At 35.5% G+C, this 23,063-nt stretch overlaps 1 protein-coding gene across 1 annotated transcript in view; it reads left to right on the top strand.

The window, feature by feature from the left end:
* Positions 1–23,063, top strand: part of LOC145822262 (uncharacterized) — a 34,989-nt gene that overhangs the window by 93 nt on the left and 11,833 nt on the right. The window contains exon 2 of the mRNA XM_082918882.1: positions 6,531–6,742. Coding sequence (XP_082775008.1) covers positions 6,531–6,742 — 212 coding nt within the window. The remainder of the gene's footprint in view (positions 1–6,530; positions 6,743–23,063) is intronic.

Here is a 23,063-nt window from a genome sequence, read left to right as displayed (position 1 = left end):
CGACAGGCACATTCCCCCCACATAAGTCAAACTAATCACCTATGGTTGAATGGATGGTGGTGGAAGTGTCCACTTCACTAGCCCAATATCCAAGCGGCTAGCTCGATAGGCGCATTCTCCCAAAAAAGTCAAAATTAATCGCCTATGGTCGAATGGGTGGTGGTGGAAGCGTCTACTTCACTAGCCCAATATCCAAGTGGCTAGCTCGATAGGCGTATTCCCTCATATAAGTCAAACTAATCACCTATGGTTGAATGGGTGGTGGTGGAAGTGTCTACTGTACTAGCCCAATATCCAAGTGGCTAGCTCAATAGGCGCATTCCCTCACATGAGTCAAACTAATCACCTATGGTCGAATGGGTGGTGGTGGAAATGTTTACTTCACTAGCCCAATATCAAAGCGGCTAGCTTGATAGATGCATTACCTCGCATAAGTTAAACTAAACACCTATGGTCAAATGGGTAGTGGTGGAAGTGTCTACTTCACTAGCTCAATATTCAGGTGACTAGCTCAATAGGCACATCCCCTTACATAAGTCAAAATAACCAATTATGGTGAAAGGGTAGTGGAGTATATTACTCAATTATTCTTACAAACAATAATAAAATACAATTTCCAAATGAGGCTACCAAAAAAAAAAAACCCAATGCAAGCCTCAAATAGTTGATTCATAAATACATAGGCCACTAATTTGTGTTACACATGCTTGCGCATGCACCAAAAAAATAAAAAAATTGCGTAGCTTGTGCAGACACCCCCCTCCCAATATATATATATATATAGATTACGAATTAAAATCTGCATACATCCTACCAATTCATAAAATATAAATATATTTGTAGGCTACCTACCAATTTGTGTTGCTTATAGTAGTTAAAGATATTCACATCAGGGGTTTTGATGATCACATTCAGTAAGGTGATGTCATGCTTAGTTATCATCAAAGAGTTTGTGTGTATATATAAAGCTACTAAATGGGAATTGATGTATAAGAAGACTCACCGTCAGTACTCTAGTAATCTGTTTCACAATCTCTATGCTTTAGTGGTTGCCGTTTGAAAGTGTGTCTGGACCTAATGATGGTGCTGTTATAAATATGAGTGTTTTAGAGCTGTGCAAACCCTAGCAGCTCTCTTGGTATTACCTTCCATATGAGGATAAAGGGTTGATCACGCACAGTAAAAAAAACAAAAAAAAAACACTTGCTCCTTAAGGTTAAGGTTATATTAAAAGGATCACACTCTTCCTTATTTTTGAGACAATGCATGGTTAGTCATTACATTTGCTCCATAATTAAAATTCTTACCTCATGAATATGACCAAACTACTTCAAACCTCACCTTTGATGCTAGCAAGCAAGCATCAAACAAGAATCTTGAAGTGGGGGCAATTTGTAGACACTTAAATTTTCATGTGTCTTGATCACCGTCTGATTAATCAAAGAAAATAAATTTTCTTAAGATGGTCAAATTTTCAAATGAATATGGGTCCTACTAAAATTATGGATCTTAACCCATTTTAAATTGTGGGTCACACCAAAAGAAAAGTAACTTATTTTGACAATTGGGTCAACCCAAATGAGTGGGGCCCATAAAAATATTTTATCAAAATTTAGTGGAATAATTCAAATTTAAATTTAAATTTGAATGCAAATCATGTCTATAAGATAAGAAATAAATTGCTTGTTTCTTGGAAATTAGGATGAATTTTGGTGTTTCCAAAATTAACCCTCCCCTCCTAAGCCTATAAATAGAGGCTCTCATTAGAGAGAAAGGGACATTCTTTGGCTAATGGTCTTGCAAGCTCCAAAGCAATCTTGAGACTCTGTCAAATTCTTTTCTTAAAATTCTCTCTAAAATTCCTCAAATTTAAAAGAAAGGATTATCAAGCACTCCAAACTTGTATCAATCTTTTTAAGTTACAAATACAAATTTGGTCTCTCTTTTCAAAGAGATCATTTCAAGACTCGTACGAGATCAATCCATTCAAGCCCTCGATCAAGCCTTTCTTCTCCAAGTTTCTCCATTTGAAGACTTGAAGAAATCCATCAACTTGTTCGATTCAACAACAAGCTTCTACAGTCGTTGGATTGCAACCCATTTCAGAGATCGAATCAGAGGATTTGTTCTTTTGTAATAGAGTAAACCATAAAGAATTGTACCCATTTATTATAATCAAATAAAATTACTTATTTGTGCATTTATTTCGCTTCTTAATTGCATGATAGAAAAATTTGTGTTTACACCCTTGAAGGACCAAAAATGTTCAGATCTGAGTATAAAAATTTGAGGGCAAAAATGGAATAAACAAAAATGTTCAGGACCTATAGGTAAAAAAGTCTCCATTAAGGACCTATTGGGTAATAACCCTTGAAAGCAGGACTGGCCTATAAAAATCCCTAATTTTTATCGCTCAACATAAACAGACCTATAACACTCGCAAAAAAACCACTGATCCAATCTTGCCTGTCTATGACCCAATATACAACAACCGTGTAAAAGCCTAATGACTATGGACTACTTTCGTTACCGACAGCAACAAGGTTTTTAGCCCATGTGTAAGGGTTGGTTTTTCTAAGGGACTCTACCTAGGGGTGTAAAAATGGCCAGTGGCCTGAAGTCCGCCCGTGGTCTGAGATGGGCCCGGCCTGTTTAGGCCCTCTTGGGCCCAAGCCCGAGCCCAGCTCGAGCCCCTAGGCTAGGGCCTGGGCCATTGTTTTGAAGCCCATCCTGGCCCGTGGCTTAGCCCATCGGCCCGCTTACGGCCCGCTTAGGGCCCGGCCCGCCCTAAGTGAAAAACAATAAAATTTTGGTAAATTTTTTTTTTTTAAATAAAAAAAAATGGCCAGGCCCGAATACCCTTGGACCTGGGCTTAGTTTTTTGGCCCGTGAGCCGGCCCGACCCAGCTCGATTTTTTGACGGGAGCCCGCGAGGCCCGATGTGGGCCGAGCCTGGCCCGAGCTCGAATGGGCCGGGCCCGGCCGGGCCAGATTTACACCTCTTACTCTACCCATAATTCTTGCACAAAAGAAAAAGGTTCAACTCCTAATTTTTATGTATTGACTATCAAATAAAGATAAATAAATTTTTGTTAACTAATATCCCAAATGCACTTGCTTAGCACTAATTTTGAAAGTACTTCTCAGCATTGTTAAAAAATAAAATAAAACAATTGAACAATCTATATGTTGTTTTGTTTTGAAGATGAAAATCAAGATTCATCCCATGTTAAACTAGTTTTAAAAAATTATACATACTTTTTATTTTATGCAGAATGTGTAGTTTTTTTTTTTTTTAAAAAATATTTAACATTTATCTTATGTTAACAAAATGTGAACTTTATTCATAAATCTCATTTCTAAGACTTTTATACCATAAACCCAAATCATTTTTTATTATTCCATTAGGTCCCATTCAATGTAGTAAGACCAAAATATCCTCCTTCCATTTCTCCCGCACATACTCTATTCTGAAAGCTCAACCGTTCCTATTCCATCTCTTCACTCCACAACACATTCATTCCCCCCAAAAAACTCATCGTTGGCACCAAAAAATTTCCAAATCGTAGCCCTAGATTTCACATCGCCTCACCACCGTCGTCCACCACCACTAACCATCGTCGGCCACTACTATTCCACATCAACACACCACTGCGAAGATTTACATCGAAAGGATTGGGGTTTGTTCTTCCTAGGTTCTCACCGACCGTCGATTTACATATCCCACCCACAATGAGGACCAAAGGCAAGCACCATCCTTCCACCCTCTGTTTTTCAAATAATGATAATATATTCTAATCACAAATGTATATATTTACATTGCGCTTGTTATTATTGTTGTTTTTGGATTTCATTTTGTAATGAACCCCTTATTTTCACTCTTTGTTTTTTTCCTTCTGTCAATGTTGGTATTGCTGATTGTTGATGTCCATAGAATCCCTAATTTCCCCCCAAATTGAAATATGATAGAATATGATGTAAACATCATATTGACAGCTGTACAACATTTACAGGGTGATCAACTATGATGTGAATATGGTGTAAATATTGACATTGATGTAAATATCTACTTCAATGTCAATATTCACATTATGAATATAATGTAGATATTCAATTTCTAACATCAATGGAATATGATGTAAATATTTACAGAGTTGTTGGTTTTGTTGCGTGTTGATGGTTATAAAGCAATTAGAGCCCCTAATCTTGGACGGTTGTCAACCATCTTTTAGTTCAATGTGTATTCCATTATACATAATCTATACAATATTTAAAGGGTGATCAAATATGATGTAAATATGGTGTAAATATTCACATTGATGTAAATATCTACTTCAATGCCAATATTTACATTATGAATATAATGTAGATATTCAACTTCTAACATCAATGGAATATGATGTAAATATTTACAGAGTTGTTGGTATTGTTGCGTGTTGATGGTTATAAAGCAATTAGAGCACCTAATCTTGGATGGTTGTCAACCCTCTTTTGGTTCAATATGTGTTCTATTATACATAATCTGTACAATATTTGCAAAGTGATCAAATATGATGTGAATATGGTGTAAATATTCACATTGATGTAAATATCTACTTCAATGTCAATATTCACATTATAAATATAATGTAGATATTCAACTTCTAATGTAATCATCAATGTATATATTTACATTCCTTTTCACCCCTCTGTTTTTCAGTCAATGATAACATAATGTAATCACAAATGTATATATTTACATTATTATTGTTGTTTTTGGATTTGATTTTGGAATGAACTTCCTATTTTCACTCTTTGTCCATGCTGCTAATCTTTATTTTTTTGTTGAATATTACATTCATTTGTTATTAATGTTGTTTGTGGTTGTGATTTGGTAATGAACTCTCTAGTTTTTTTCACTCTATCAATATTGGTATTGTTGATTGTTGATGTCCATAGAACCTCAATCTTCACCAAAAAATATGATGGAATATGATGTAAATATTCACATTGTGACATCAACGGCAATATTCACATTATGAACATCAATGGCAATATTCACATTATGATTGTCAATCCTCTTTTGGGTCAATGTGAATTCCATTATACATAATGTCAATATTTACATTAGATTGTTAAATATTGGTAATGACTTGTTTGTCTTAAATTGTCATGTGTTATTGTTTTGTAATACACTTCTTATCTCCTCCTTTGTGTCAATGTCAGACTTGTTGGTGTTGTTTGTTGTTGATGGTTATGAAATAATTACAGTCCAAACTTTGGGTGGCTGCCAACCCTGATTTGGTTACATGTGAATTCTTGTAGGCATGTTGTAAATAATATCACATTGTTTCACTTGTTATTGATTAACATCAATGTCAATATGCACATTTTGAACATAATATCAATATGCACATTCTGAACATAATATTAATATGCACATTCTGACATCAATGACAACATTCACATTGTGAACATAATGTCAATATTCACCTTCCGACATTAATGGAATATGATGTAAATATTTACGGAGCTGTTGGTATTATTGTTTGTTGATGGTTATAAAAAAATTAGAGCCCCTTATCTTTGATGGTTGCCAACCCTCTTTTGGTTCAATGTGAATCCCATTATACATAGTGTCAATATTTGCATCAGATTGTCAAATATTGGTAATGACTTATTTGTTTTAAATTGTCATGTGTTGTTATTTTGTAAAACACTCATTATCTTTTCCCTTGTGTCAATGTCAAACTTGTTGGTGTTGTTGGTTGTTGATGGTCATGAAATAATTATAGACCAAACTTTGGATGGTTTTCAACCCTATTTTGGTTACATCTGAATTCTTGTAGGCATGTTGTAAATAATAATATCTTATTGTTTCACTTGTTATTGAGTGACATCAATGTCAATATACACATTCTAAACATCATAGTAATATTTACATTGTAACATTTTGAACATAATGTCAATAATTAAATTATAAACATCATGTTAATATTCACATTGTAACATTATGAACATAATTTTAATATTCACATTCTGAACATAATGTTAATATTCACATTGTAACATTCACATTGAATATTCACACGACATATTTGGCTGTGAACATTCACAGTCAAATATATAATGTAATGATGTAAAGATTAACATCATGTATACATCGTGTTGGTTTAATATTTATAATATGTTATTATTCCATATTTCATCTGTTATTTTCCTCCAATTTTTTGGATGTAGTCTTTGTTGGAATTGTTGATTATGATCAAATAATTTAAACTCCCAAAATTTTGTTCATTTTTCAAACACATGAACTAATGACATGATATATGATCCATGTGATTGTTCACACCATGTATTTGATTTTTATTGTTTTATCCTATATTGTATAGTGTTCATGTGAATATTGACATCATGATTTTGCTCAATGCAACCATGGTCACATCATTCAACTATTCACAGCACATATAGTTTGCACTTGTTATGATTTACCATTTGTGACCATTAACAGTAAATTTGTTTCTAATTGAACAAACATATGTTGTTCATAGATTTCGTGGCAAAAGAAAAAGAGAACAGTTCCACGTCAAAGACAAACTTGAACAAATAGCCAACCCCCCGAAAGTGAATATGAAAAAGGTCAACTACCGATCTAACATCATTGGGTTAGTGAAACTGATGACGAGCATCAAGTTCTCAGATCCTCAGCTGGATTGTTTGAAGGAAATGCCATTTTGGCAGTTGTTTGATGTGTTGAGGATTGGTAAAGTTGACTTTAACAAATGCATGAAGTTCAACGATGTCATCGCATGTATGCTAGAGACGTACAAGGCATCAAAAGACATAGTTTACATCGGCGAGAAAAATATGAATATGAATTTCACATCATTTGCGATTTTGTAAATATTAGAATACATTAGACAAAAGAATAATAATTAGTTATTTTGATTGTGCTTAATAAGATACAATGACATGTTGTTATAATATTTGCTACTAGAAAGTCAATGTTAATATTCATATTGGTTTATGTTGTCTTATAATTATGTACACATAACCATCGTCTTAATGTAACTAAATTAATTTATTTGATGTTTTATTCGTGATATTAACATTCACATCAATAATCTAATTGTGCATAAATGTACACTTCATGTTTGTGTACACACAGAAATGATGGTTTGTGGTTTATGCAATGCTGATGTAGTCATATTTTTAGAGATTAAAAAATCGATGTAAACCTTCACATTGTTGTTAGCTGTTTTACAATTATGTTGTCACGACCCGCTCCCCGTACCCAAGGATTAAGTATCGTGATAGCCAGTAACTGAGGTTACCTTCGGCCAATTCTTGAACAAATTAATAAATGCGAGCGGAAATAATATTTAAGTGAGAGTACCAAAATAATCATCGGAGCTTCTATTTTTATTACAAAATTTATTGACCAAAAAGGTCGATATTTACATAGAAAAAATATCATAAAAGTGCTTTGTGGGTCTATTTCGCAGCCTCGCGTCTAAGATTTTCCAAAGGCTATTTCTGAATTGTATTATTTTCCTGAAAATTGGTAAACAACTATAAGCACATGGCAGAGTAAAAAATATTATGCCAAGAGTATAAGGGATACAAAATAACCATGGATAGTTATGTAACTTAAATATTTAAGATAACTTAGTCTAAACAAATAATAATTTAAGTAGCAAAATTGAGATTATGTAAATAAATAACCATAACTACGGTACTGAACAGAATAGAACAGATCCATAGACTCAAGAGGTGACTCGTACGAACTCTAGAGGTGGCTCTCACAATAGTATAGCACTTAGCTCCGTACAACACTTTACTCCATACCAGAAATCAAAGGGTCAATGGATCCATGACAACGGAGGCCTACAAAGTGACCAAACAGAGACCAATGGTTATTTAAGTCCCCTAAGGCGTGGGACTCCTGTGGTGGTACTTACAAAACATAATTGTATATAAGGTCATAGTCAAATATTCTTCAAAATATAAACAAACATATCCATGGATTTTATTTTAACAAATAGAGTTCAGAAATTAATCCACGTAACTGAAATATTTATAAAACATAACTTCTAAAATATAATACTTATATAAAATAAATTATAATAAATCAAAACATACATAAAATATATTATAATAATTTAAGATATAATAATATAACTCTAATATGAATTCCTCCTTATTCTTCTTCTGCTCTGGTTTTTTCACCTCTGGCTAGTTTACTTTCTCGCTCTTCCTTTTCCTTGCTCCCAGGTTATGAGCTCAATTCATTATTTATACCAAGCTTCTTGCCGTCGCTACTATAATTATCCTATTGATAGACCTCCCACGTTGCAGGGTGGTTACCACGTTGCTTGCCTAAGGCAATGCCACTTTTCTTCCCTATATAGATTCATTGATTAATGGATAACCAAAAGGGACAGCTCATGCAACCCTTTAGGCCTTATTACCTTATGGCCCATGAGTTGACATAATTACATAGGTCATCTTTTTTTTTTTGTTTTGATTAAACACTATGGTCCCTAATTAACTTACATTTGGATATATATAATTATAAAATTAAATATTCTTTTCCAAGTATCAATTTAACTATTTTATACTAATTCAGATTAAAATATTCAAAAATAGGAATGTTACAATATACACATAATCATTGGCTTAATATGATATGTGGGCAATACAATTTTGATTTAAACTTTAATATCATCATTCCATATTAGTAATTAATACTTTGAAATCATAGTACATTTATCTATATTCCAGAATTCATATGAACCTTCACATTCATATGAATGTGAATATTCACATCATGTCTATATTCAAAATGAAAGTTGAGGCTTGTGATTGTGTAATTTGATGCAATATTGATGTGAACCTTAACATTACATTGTCACAGTGGTAATGAACACAGCGAAAACATATTCATCATTCAATATTATATGGGTGTGTGACTAATATTAACATCAATTGATAACACAATTACAAATTTTCAATTCAAATTAATGTGAATATTAATACTGATTAATAATATGAACATTTACATTATTTTTATATCAGACACATTATCAATCTCAAAAATCATTGCTACATTGAAATCCAATAACAAAAAATCAAAATCAATTACAATTACAATAACAGAATCATGTTCACTAACCCAAGCAAATATCACTGGAGATGTGAATATTCACATGAATGTGTTTAATATTCACATGATCAATTTTCAATACAAATTAATATGAATATTAACACTGATTAATAATATGAACATTTACATCATTTTTATACCAGACACATTACCAATCTCAAAAAATCATTACTACATTGAAATCCAATAACAAAAAAATCAAAATTAATGACAATGACAATAACAGAATCATGTTCACTAACTCAAACAAATATAACTGGAGATGTTTCCAATGGGAACAACTTTTTCTGCTGAATTTCTCATTTGAACATATAATCAAACACTTGATGGGCGATAATTTTAACAATTGTGAAAAAGAATAACATCATCTGAAAGAAGAACAGTATGAAATGTGAACATTCACACTAATTGACAGAAAAACCAGAAACAGAGCACAAACTCGTCTATCTCCTCTTTTCTTTGATTCAATCCAGTCGAATGTGGGTTTCAATCAATCGACTGAACAAGTTTGTAAGTTATCTCATCTATTCCTTCGATTCAAATCCTCCTATTTTCCTTTGATTTTCGACTGAAATAGTAACTATAACAGAAAAAACAAAAGCACAAACTCTGAGTCATCATCTTCTTTCCTACAGGAATGAAACTCTACCGCTATGAAACATTACCACAAACTCTGTATCGTCGTCTTCTCTTCTATAGGAACGAAACCCTACCACAACAAAAACAGAGGGAAATATGTATATCATTCTTGTATATAATATATATCAATAATAGATATAAGGGTATAATAGTCTAACAAAAAATATAAATCAAGAAAAAAGGATTTTATGGAATAAAAGTATAAACACATGGGACTAACTAGGTTATAACTTTCCTTTGTAGACTTATTGGGATAGAACACCCCTAAATTGGATTTATCAATAAAAAATCTCAATCCTAATAAGATCAACAATAATCTTTTACAATGAATAGTTAAAATAGCATTGAAATACCATAAATTATATAGGGATTTTTATTGATAAGTCCAATTTAGAAGTGTTTTAACCCAAGAAGTCCATGAAGGAATTTTTTAACCCATTTAGTCCCATGTATGTATAGTTTTATTCCATAAAGTCTATTTTCTTGATTTACACTATTTTCTTGGACACTTATGCCCTTATATTTAATTTTGATACCCTTATAAATATTTTTTCAACGATTAGCAATTTAATGATGTGAATTTTCATATTTTAAAATTCACATTTATATGAATGTGAATTGGCCCGTGGGCAGCCCGAAACCTGCCCGCAAGCCAGGGCGAGCCCGGCCCGTTGACAATGTGAATATTCACATTGACATGTTAAAATTCGCATTAATAGGAGTGTAAAATTGGCCCCCATCCCGTGGCGGCGCGAAACCCACCCGCGGCCCATGGGCGCCCCGGGGCGGGCCTGGTCCGGCCCGTTGACAATGTGAATATTCACATTGATAAGAGTATAAAATTGGGCCGCGGCCCATGGGTGGCCAAAAGCCCACCTGCTGCCTGGGGCGGCCCCGACCCGGCCCGTTGACAATGTGAATATTCACATTGACATGTTAACATTCACATTGATAGGAGTGTAAAATTAGCCCGCGCCTCGTAGCTGCCCGAAACCTGCCCACAGCCCGTGGGCGGGCCCGGCCCGGCCTGTTGACAATGTGAATGTTCACATTGACATGTTAACATTCACATTGATAAGAGTATAAAACTAGACAGCAGCTTACGGCGGGCCCGACCCGGCCCGGCCCGGCCCGTTGACAATGTGAATATTCACATTGACATGTTAACATTCACATTAATAGGAGTGTAAAATTGGCTCCCGTCCCATGGCAGCGCGAAACCCGTCCACGGCCCATGGGCGGCCCGGGGCGGGCCCGGTCCGGCCCGTTAACAATGTGAATATTCACATTGACATGTTAACATTCACATTGATAAGAGTATAAAATTGGCTCGTGGCCCATGGACGACCAAAAGCCCACCCGCTGCCTGAGGCCGGCCCGGCCCGGCCCGTTGACAATGTGAATATTCACATTGACATGTTAACATTCACATTGATAAGAGTGTAAAATTGGCCCGCAGCCGTGGGCGGCCTGAAGCCCGACCGCAGCCCGAGGCAGGCTTGGCCCGACCCGTGAAAATGTGAATATTCACATTGACATGTTAACATGCACATTGATAGGAGTGTAAAATTAGCTCGCGCCCCGTGGCTGTCCGAAACCCGTCCATGGCTCGTGAGCGGCCCGGGGCTGGCCCGGCCCGGCCTGTTGACAATGTGAATATTCACATTGACATGTTAACATTTACATTGATAAGAGTGTACAATTGGCCCGTGGCCTGTGGGCAACCCGAAGCTCGACCTCGGGCCAGGGCGGGCCCGGTTCGTTGGCAATGTGAATATTCACATTTACATGTTAACATTCACATTGATAGGAGTGTAAAATTGGCCCGCAGCCCGTGGGCGGCCCGAACTCGATCGCAGCCCGAGGCAGGCTTGGCCCGACCCTTGACAATGTGAATATTCACATTGACATGTTAACATTAACATTGTTAGGAGTGTAAAACTTGTCCGCTGCCCGAAGCTCGCCCGCGGCTCGGGGGAGGTCCGGACCCAAACCCGGGCCACCCCGGGCCGCCCACGGGCTTCGGGCCGCCCATGGGACGCGAGTCAATTTTACACTCTTATCAATGTGAATGTTAACATGTCAATGTGAATATTCACATTGTCAACAGGCCGGGTCGGGCCCGCCTCAGGCTGCCCACGGGCCGTGGGCGTGTTTCGAGCAGCCACGGGGCACGGGCTAATGCTACACTCTTATCAATGTGAATGTTAACATGTCAATGTGAATATTCATGTTGTCAACGGGCCGGGCCCGCGTCGGCCCTGGGTCGGGCTTCGGGCTACCCACAGGTCACGGGCTAATTTTACACTCTTATCATTGTTAATGTTAATATGTCAATGTGAATATTCACATTGTCAACGAGCCGGACCGGGCCCGCCCTGGGCAGTGGGCGAGCTTCGGGCCGTCCACGAGCCACGGGCTAATTTTACACTCCTATCAATGTGAATATTCACATTGTCAACGGGCCGGACCGGGCTCGCCCCGGGCCGCCCATGGGACGCGAGTCAATTTTACATTCTTATCAATGTGAATGTTAATATGTCAATGTGAATATTCACATTGTCAACAGGCCGGGTCGGGCCCGCCCCGGGCCGCCCACGGGCCATGGGCTAGTTTTGGGCAGCCACGGGGCGCGGGCTAATTTTATACTCTTATCAATGTGAATGTTAACATGTCAATGTGAATATTTGCATTATCAACGGGTCGGGCCGGGCCCGCCCAGGGCAGCTCACGAGCCGCAGGCGGGTTTCGGGTCGGCCACAGGCCGCTGGCTAATTTTACACTCTTATCAATGTGAATGTTAACATGTCAATGTGAATATTCACATTGTCAACGGGTCAGGCCGGGCCAGGCTCGGGCTCGGGCTTCAGGCTGCCCACGGGTCATGAGCCAATTTTGCACTCTTGTCAATGTTAATGTTAATGTTAATATGTCAATGTGAATATTCATATTGTGAACGGGCCAGCCCGAGCCCGCCCCGGGCGACGGGCTGGTTTCGGGCCGCCCACGGGCCACAGGCCAATTTTACATTCCTATCAATGTGAATGTTAACTTGTCAATGTGAATATTCATATTATCAACGGGGCGGGTCGGGCTTATTTTTTTGGCTTGTGGGCCGGCCCGGCCCGACTCGAATTTTTTCGGGCACCCACGAGGATCGACATGAGTCGGGCCCCTACACATTGACGATATAAACATTTATATTGACGGTGTGAACATTCACATTAAGGGTATTTTGGTAATTATGTCACCCATAGGACTTATTGAAACATAAGAAAATAATGTGAACTAAATGGAACATAAGTAGATGAAAATGGTATTTTAGTCTTCTTATCTCAAATTGGACCTAATAGAATAGTCAAAAAGAATATGAGTTGGATGGAATAAAACTCTTAGAAAATGAATTTATCAAAAAAACTCCCAATTATATAAAATGACTTTAATCCAAACTTTAAACATAAACAATTGACCAAACAGATTGCTATGCTATTAAACCCTTGAGTGAACTCTGTCGTCCATTGGTGATAGCCAGACAATTATTGTAATTTTTCATATATTGAGTCCCACTTTTCTGGGAAGGCACCTCCTTCTCTGTCCCTTTTCCGTCGTTGATTTTTCTGAAAGTTGGATTTGATCATTTCCCTATCTTGTTTCGGTGTGTGGGTGTCCCTATCTGCATGATTTAGTACTGATCTTCGATCTTCAGATCGAAATTAAATTAGAAAGAATATTTATTAATTATAATATTAAAATTTTTTATAAAAAAATTTCACATAAATTTTTACTATTAACTTCAAGAAAAAAAAAATGATCAGTGTGTTTGATTTAAGTTTTTTGAAAACTAAATTTTTTATTTTTCGTATTTTTTTAGTTTTAGTGAATATTTTTTAAATTTTAAACAAATTTTTTTATTTTTTAGATACACATTAATTAAATATGTATCTAAATAGTAAAATATTTGTGAAAAAATATTTTAAAAAATTAATAAATACACAAAAATATTAAAAATGTATTGAATTTTCATATTATTTATATATTTTTTGGTATTTAGTGTATTTTTTAAAGATTTTTTTACAAATATTATACTTTTAGGTATATTTATGTTAAGTGTGTCTAAAAAAAAAATTGCTTAAAATATTAAAAAAAAATTATTGAAAACATTAAAATAAGGAAAAAAATATAAAATTTTTTGGAAATTGTTTTCTAAAAACTAGAAGCAAATAAGCTAAATATTATTTGTAATTAGTGTATTATGGACAATATTAAAAAAATTCATGAATATAAAGTTTTAAAATAAATTATATAATGATAAAATAATTGTTTATACAAAATATCCGTAAAAATTCAATATAAAAGTTATACCACGTCATCATTAACATGTAATATCACCAAACAATAATAAAAAAACACATAGAGAATGAACACTACATGTCAAATGTAACTAACAACTCAATAACTTTTTTATTTTTATTAAAATTAATTATATTTGCATATCAATAGCCATAGATATCATCATTATATTAAAATTTTCATAAATAATAGGACTTTTCTCATGTGTGCCTTGCATATGGTATGCAAGGTACTTATACCCTTCTATTTTGCATTTACACATTTATATGTATTGGGTTATATCAAAATATTTGGAAACTTACACATTGGTGACCTGCTAAGCAGGTCACTTTCCAGGTAAATTAATAAAATAATATATTATATGACTAAAGGTGTAAATGGTCACAAGAAAAGTATAAATTTTCAAGAAAGGCGTAAGGAATTTCAGAAAAAGGCGTAACTGATTACTGAAAAGTATAAATCATTTACACCTTTTATGAACACTTACTCCTTTTGTGTAAGAATTTTTGGCATAAGATTTATACCTTTTGCTTCGAACATACACCGTTTGTGGAAGCCCAACTTAAAACTTTTCGGAAGTCACTTATACCTTTTGTGAAAAAATAAATTCATCAAATTTACACCTTTTGCTTCAGCTTATACCTTATCGTGGAACTGCTTATATTTTTTTTGAAAAGTTACGCCTTTTGTGAAATAATTTTTCTCATAAGATTTATACTTTCTTTTTCATCAAACTTACTCCTGTTGTGAAAGAGTATATAACCACAAAAGTATAAATGTTATGCCAAAAATTCTTACACAAAAGGAGTAACTTTTAAAAAAATATATAAGCACTTCCACGAAAAGGTATAAGCTTAAGAAAAAGGTGTAAATTTGATGAAATTTTTTTTTCACAAAAGGTATAAGTGACTTCCGAAATAGGTTTAAGTTGGCCTTTCACAAAAGGTGTAAGTTCGAAGAAAAAGTATAAATCTCATGCCAACATTTCTTACACAAAAGCAGTAACTTTTCAAAAATGGTGTAAACATTTTCACGAAAAGTATGAAGGAGTAACATTTCAAAGCGTTGATAACCAGAAAAGGAGTAACAAAGGGTTCATTTCAAAATGTTCGTAAACACAGAAGGAGTAACATATGTTCATCTGAAAGTAGTAAACACAGAAGGAGTAACATTTCGAAGTGTTCATAAACCCAATTGAGACAACCACTGAAAAAATCAAAGGGTCGTGACCCCCGCTGACCACCCAAGCGTCGGTGGGCTTCGGTGCTCACAGCCATCTGAGATCGGCACCTCCACTGGCACCGCCGCCGCTAATCAAAGGTTTTTTGAAAGATTGGCTATCGATCTTGGTCTCTCTGTGTCGATGTCGGTCTGTCTCTGTCGATCCCTGTTTATCTCGGTCTGTCTCCAGCGATCTTGGTCTGTCGGTGTCCATGTGGGTCTCTTCTCTGTCGATCTCTGTCGATTTCGGTCCCTCTGTCGATCAGTGTCCATCCAGGTCTCTATGTCTGTTGAGCTCAGTCTATCTCTCTCTCTCTCTCTCTCTCTCTCTCTCTCTCTATCTCTCTGTCCGTTGCTCTATATTAAAAACGGTCTCTATGTCTGTCGATCTCAGTCTGTCGATCAGTTATACCTTTTGTGGAAAAATTAATTCATCAAATTTACATCTTTTCCCTAAGCTTATACCTTTTTGTGGAAGTGCTTATATTTTTTTTGAAAAGTTACTCCTTTTGTGTAAGAATTTTTGGCATAAGATTATACATTTTCTTCGAACTTACACCGTTTGTGGAAGGCCAAGTTAAAGCTTTTTCGCAAGTCACTTATACCTTTTGTGAAAAGATAAATTCATTAAATTTACACCTTTTGCATAAGCTTATACCTTTTCGTGGAAGTGCTTAAATTTTTTTTGAAAAGTTACTCCTTTTGTGTAAGAATTTTTGGCATAAGATTTATACCTTTTCTTCGAACTACACCGTTTGTGGAAGGCCAAATTAAAGCTTTTTCGGAAGTCACTTATACCTTTTGTGAACAGATAAATTCATCAAATTTACACCTTTTGCTTAAGCTTATACCTTTCGTGGAAGTGCTTATATTTTTTTCGAAAAGTTACTCCTTTTGTGTACAAATTTTTGGCATAAGATTTATACCTTTTCTTCGAACTTAAACCTTTTGTGGATGCCCAATTTAAAGCTTTTTCGCAAGTCAGTTATACCTTTTGTGAAAAAATAAATTCATCAAATTTACACCTTTTGCTTCGGCTTATAACTTTTCGTGAAACTGCTTATATTTTTCTTGAAAAGTTACTCCTTTTGTGAAATAATTTTTCTCATAAGATTTATACTTTTTCTTCAAACTTACACCTTCTGTGAAAGAGTATATAAGCACAAAAGTATAAATGTTATGCCCAAAATTCTTACACAAAAGGAGTAACTTTTTAAAAATAGTGTAAGTATTTTCAGTAAAAAGTGTAAGCTTAAGCAAAAGGTGCAAAATTATTGAATTTTTTTTTTCACAAAAGGTATAAGTGACTTCCGAAATAGGTTTAAGTTGGGCTTTCACAAAAGGTGTCAGTTCGAAGAAAAAGTCCAAAGTATAAATCTTATGCCAACAATTCTTACACAAAAGGAGTAACTTTTCCAAAATGGTGTAAATATTTTAACGAAGGAGTAACATTTCAAAGCGTTGATAACCAGAAAAGGAGTAACAAAGGGTTCATTTCGAAATGTTCGTAAACACAGAAGGAGTAACATATGTTCATCTCAAAGTAGTAAACACAAAAGGTGTAACATTTCGAAGTGTTCATAAACCAATTGACACAACCACTGAACAAATCAAAGGGTTCGTGACCCCGGCTGACCACCCAAGCGCGGTGGGCTCCGGTGCTCACAGCCTTCTGAGATCGGCAACTCCACTTGCACCGACGCCGCAAATCAAAGATTTTTTAAAAGATTGGCTATCGATCTTGGACTCTCTGTGTCGATGTCGGTCTGTCTCTGCCGATCCCTGTTTATCTCGGTCTGTCTCCAGCGATCTTGGTCTGTCGGTGTCCATGTGGGTCTCTTCTCTGTCGATCTCTGTCGATTTCGGTCCCTCTGTCGATCAGTGTCCATCTAGGTCTCTATGTTTGTCGATCTCAGTCTATCTATCTCTCTCTCTCTCTCTCTCTCTCTCTCTCTCTCTGTTGCTCTATATTAAAAACGGTTCTCTTTTACATTGACATACTTGGTTGGATTTGGGGTCGGAGTCGCTATTCCAAGCCCTCCCAGACTCGTCTTCTTTGGAACGGAGTTCTACTGGGACAAAGGCCAAGCCCTCCGAAACGCCCTTCTCTCTCACATTGCCATTATCTGAACAAGACAAATACAGTGTGATTGGATTTTAGGAACTTACAAAAAAAACGGAAGTTGGACGTTTTGCGAAGTTACTTACATCTCTTTGTGGCATAGATCTATACGTTTTCTCCGAACTTACACCTTTTGTGAAAGTCCAACTTAAAGCTTTTTTGGAAGTCAGTTATACCATTTCTGAAAAAATAAATTCATCAAATTTACACCTTTGGCTTAAGCTTATACCTTTTCGTGGAAGTGCTTATATTTTTTTTGAAAAGTTACTCCTTTTGTGTAAGATTTTTTGGCATAAAATTTATACCTTTTCTTCGAACTTACACCGTTTGTGAAAGCCCAACTTAAAGGTTTTTTGGAAGTCAGTTATACCTTTTGTGGAAAAATAAATTCATCAAATTTACACCTTTTGCCTAAGCTTATACCTTTTCGTGGAAGTGCTTATATTTTTTTTTTGAAAAGTTACTCTTTTTGTGTAAGAATTTTTGGCATAAGATTTATACATTTTCTTCGAACTTACACCGTTTGTGGAAGGCCAACTTAAAGCTTTTTCGCAAGTCACTTATACCTTTTGTGAAAAGATAAATTCATTAAATTTACACCTTTTGCATAAGCTTATACCTTTTCGTGGAAGTGATTATATTTTTTTTGAAAAGTTACTCCTTTTGTGTAAGAATTTTTGGCATAAGATTTATACCTTTTCTTCGAACTTACACCGTTTGTGGAAGGCCAACTTAAACCTTTTTCGGAAGTCACTTATACCTTTTGTGAAAAGATAAATTCATCAAATTTACACCTTTTGTCTAAGCTTATACCTTTTCGTGGAAGTGCTTATAATTTTTTTGAAAAGTTACTCCTTTTGTGTAACAATTTTTGGCATAACTTTTATACCTTTTCTTCGAACTTACACCGTTTGTGGAAGGCCAACTTAAAGCTTTTTCGCAAGTCACTTATACCTTTTGTGAAAAGATAAATTCATCAAATTTACACCTTTTGCTTAAGGTTTTACCTTCTCGTGGAAGTGCTTATATTTTTTTTGAAAAGTTACTCCTTTTGTGTAAGAATTGTTGGCATAAGATTTATACCTTTTCTTCAAACTTAAACCTCTTGTGAAAGAGTATATAACCACAAAAGTATAAACTTTATGCCAAAAATTCTTACACAAAAGGAGTAACTTTTGAAAAAAAATATAAGCACTTCCACGAAAAGGTATAAGTTTAAGAAAAAGGTGTAAATTTGATGAATTTTTTTTTTCACAAAAGGTATAAGTGACTTCCGAATAGGTTTAAGTTCGCCTTTCACAAAAGGTGTAAGTTGGAAGAAAAAGTATAAATCTCATGCCAACATTTCTTACACAAAAGCAGTAACTTTTAAAAAATGGAGTAAACATTTTCACGAAATGTATGAAGGAGTAACATTTCAAAGCGTTGATAACCATAAAAGGAGTAACAAATGGTTCATTTCAAAATGTTCGTAAACACAGAAGGAGTAACATATGTTCATCTGAAAGTAGTAAACACAGAAGGAGTAACATTTCGAAGTGTTCATAAACCAATTGACACAACCACTGAACAAATCAAAGGGTCGTGACCCCAGCTGACCACCCAAGTGTCGGTGGGCTCCGATGCTCACAGCCTTCTGAGATCGGCACCTCCACTGGCACTGCCGCCGCAAATCAAAGGTTTTTTGAAAGATTGGCTATCGATTTTGGTCTCTCTGTGTCGATGTCGGTCTCTCTCTGTCGATCCCTGTTTATCTCGGTCTGTCTCCAGCGATCTTGGTCTGTTGGTGTCCATGTGGGTCTCTTCTCTGTCGATCTCTGTCGATTTCGGTCCCTCTGTCGATCAGTGTCCATCTAGGTCTCTATGTCTGTCGATCTCAGTCTATCTCTCTCTCTCTCTCTCTCTCTCTCTCTCTGTCCGTTGCTCTATATTAAAAACGGTTCTCTTTTACATTGACATACTTGGTTGGATTTGGGGTCGGAGTCGCTATTCCAAGCCCTCCCAGACTCGTCTTCTCTGGAACGGAGTTCTACTGGGACAAAGGCCAAGCCCTCCGAAACGCCCTTCTCTCTCACATTGCCATTATCTGAACAAGACAAATACAGTGTGATTGGATTTTAGGAACTTACAAAAAAAACGGAACTTGGACGTTTTGCGAAGTTACTTACATCTCTTTGTGGCAGAGATCTATACGTTTTCTCCGAACTTACACCTTTTGTGAAAGTCCAACTTAAAGCTTTTTTGGAAGTCAGTTATACCATTTGTGAGAAAATAAATTCATCAAATTTACACCATTTGCTTAAGCTTATACCTTTTCGTGGAAGTGCTTATATTTTTTTTGAAAAGTTACTCCTTTTGTGTAAGATTTTTTGGCATAACATTTGTACCTTTTCTTCGAACTTACACCTTTTGTGAAAGCCCAACTTAAAGGTTTGTCGGAAGTCAGTTATACCTTTTGTGGAAAGATAAATTCATCAAATTTGCACCTTTTGCCTAAGCTTATACCTTTTAGTGGATGTGCTTATATTTTTTTTGAAAAGTTACTCCTTTTGTGTAAGAATTTTTGGCATAAGATTTATACCTTTTCTTCGAACTTACACCGTTTGTGGAAGGCCAACTTAAAGCTTTTTCGCAAGTCACTTATACCTTTTGTGAAAAGATAAATTCATCAAATTTACACCTTTTGCTTAAGCTTATACCTTTTCGTGGAAGTGCTTATATTGTTTTTTGAAAGTTACTCCTTTTGTGTAAGAATTTTTGGCATAATATTTATACATTTTCTTCGAACTTACACCGTTTGTGGAAGGCCAACTTAGACCTTTTTCGGAAGTCACTTATACCTTTTGTGAAAAGAGAAATTCATCAAATTTACACCCTTTGCTTAGGCTTATACCTTTTTGTGGAAGTGCTTATATTTTTTTTGAAAAGTTACTCCTTTGTGAAACAATTTTTGGCATAAAATTTATACCTTTTCTTTGAACTTACACAGTTTGTGGAAGGCCAACTTAAACCTTTTCGGAAGTCACTTATACCTTTCGTGAAAAGATAAATTCATCAAATTTACACCTTTTGCTTAAGCTTATACCTTTTCGTGGAAGTGGTTATATTTTTTTTGAAAAGTTACTCCTTTTCTGTAAAAATTTTTGGCATAACTTTTATAGCTTTTCTTCGAACTTATACCGTTTGTGGATGCCCAAGTTAAAGCTTTTCGCAAGTTAGTTATACCTTTTGTGAAAAAATAAATTCATCAAATTTACACCTTTTGCTTCGGCTTATACCTTTTCGTGAAACTGCTTATATTTTTTTTGAAAAGTTACTCCTTTTGTGAAATAATTTTCCTCATAAGATTTATACTTTTTCTTCAAACTTACACCTTCTGTGAAAGTGTATATAAGCACAAAAGTATAAATGTTATGCCAAAAATTCTTACACAAAAGGAGTAACTTTTCAAAAAAAATATAATCACTTCCACGAAAAGGTATAAGCTTAAGCAAAAGGTGTAAATTTAATGAATTTATCTTTTCACAAAAGGTATAAGTGACTTCCGAAATAGGTTTAAGTTGGGCTTTCACAAAAACTGTCAGTTCGAAGAAAAAGTGTAAATCTTATGCCAACAATTCTTACAAAAAAGGAGTAACTTTTCCAAAATGGTGTAAATATATTAACGAAGGAGTAACATTTCAAAGTGTTGATAACCAGAAAAGGAGTAACAAAGGGTTCATTTCAAAATGTTCGTAAACACAGAAGGAGTAACATCAAGTGTTCATTTCAAAGTATTCGTAGTAAACACAAAAGGAGTAACATTTCGAAGTGTTCGTAAACCAATTGACACAACCACTGAACAAATCAAAGGGTTCGTGACCCCCGCTGACCACCCAAGCGTCGGTGGGCTCCGGTGCTCACAGCCTTCTGAGATCGGCAACTCCACTTGCACCGCCGCCGCAAAGCAAAGATTTTTTGAAAGATTGGCTATCGATCTTGGACTCTCTGTGTCGATGTCGGTCTGTCTCTGTCGATCCCTGTTTATCTCGGTCTGTCTCCAGCGTGGGTCTCTTCTCTGTCGATCTTGTCGATTTCGGTCCCTCTGTCGATAAGTGTCCATCTAGGTCTCTATGTCTGTTGACCTCAGTCTATTTCTCTCTCTCTCTCTCTCTCTGTCCGTTGCTCTATATTAAAAACGGTTCTCTTTTACATTGACATACTTGGTTGGATTTGGACTCGGAGTCGTTATTGGAAGCCCTCCCAGACTCGTCTTGTATGAAACGGAGTTCTACTGGGAGAAAGGCCAAGCCCTCCGAAACGCCCTTCTCTCTCACATTGCCATTATCTGAACAAGACAAATACTGTGTGATTGGATTTTAGGAACTTACAGGTTTTCGGGGGAAAAAACCGAACTTAGACGTTTTGCGAAGTTACTGACATCTCTTTGTGGCATAAGATTTATACTTTTTCTTCGAACTTACACCGTTTGTCAAAGCCTAACTTAAACCTTTTGTGTAACAATTTTTTTCATAAGATTTATACTTTTTCTCCGAAGTTACACCTTTTGTGGAAAAAAAAATACATCAAATTTACACATTTTCCTTAAGCTTATACCTTTTCGTGGAAGTGCTTACACCATTTTTCAAAAGTTACTCCTTTGGTGTAAGAACTTTTGGCATACCATTTATACTTTGTCTTCGAACTTACACCATATGTGAAAGCCCAACTTAAGCTTCGTCGGAAGTCACTTATACCATTTGTGAAAAAAAAAATTCATAAAATTTAGACATTTTGCTTAAGCTTACACCTTTTTGGGAACATATTTACACCATTTTTGAAAAGGTACTCCTTTTGTGTAACAATTTTTGGCATAACACTTATACTTTTTCTTCCGACTTACACCTTTTGTGAAGGACCAAGTTAAAGCATCTTCGGAAGTCACTTATACCTTTTATGAAAAACAAAATTAATGAAATTTATACGTTTTGCTTACGCTTACACCTTTTTGGTAACATATTTACACCTTTTTTGAAAATGTACTCCTTTTGTGTAAGAATTTTGGTCATAACATTTACTCCTTTTGTGCTTATACACTCTTTCACAAAAGGTGTAAGTTGGAAGAAAAAGTATAAATGTTATGCCAAAAATTCTTACACAAAAGGAGTACCTTTTCAAAAATGGTGTAAGTATTTTCACGAAAAGGTGTAATCTTAAGAAAAATGTGTAAATTTGATGATTTTTTTTTTCCCAAATGGTGCAAGTGACTTCCGAATAAAGCTTTAAGTTGGGGTTTCACAAAAGGTGTAAGTTGGAAGTTAAAGTATAAATGTTATGCCAAAAATTCTTACACAAAAGGAGTAACTTTTCAAAAATGGTGTAAGCCCTGCCACGAAAAGGTGTAAGCTTAAGCAAAATGTGTAAATTTTATGTTTTTTTTTATCACAAATGCTATAAGTGACTTCCGACGAAGCTTTAAGTTGCCGCTCACAAACGGTACAATTTCTTGAACAAAAGGAGTAACTTTTCAAAAATGGTGTAAGTATTTTCACGAAAAGTATGAAGGAGTAACATTTCAAAGTGTTCATAACCACAAATGGAGTAACA

The sequence above is a fragment of the Camellia sinensis genome, chromosome 3 (assembly GCF_055761805.1).
Source record: "Camellia sinensis isolate YWXY chromosome 3, ASM5576180v1, whole genome shotgun sequence".
In the NCBI taxonomy this organism is placed as follows: Eukaryota; Viridiplantae; Streptophyta; class Magnoliopsida; order Ericales; family Theaceae; genus Camellia; species Camellia sinensis.
The sequence above is the reverse complement of the archived record's forward strand: the minus strand, read 5'-3'. Positions and strand labels throughout refer to the sequence as shown.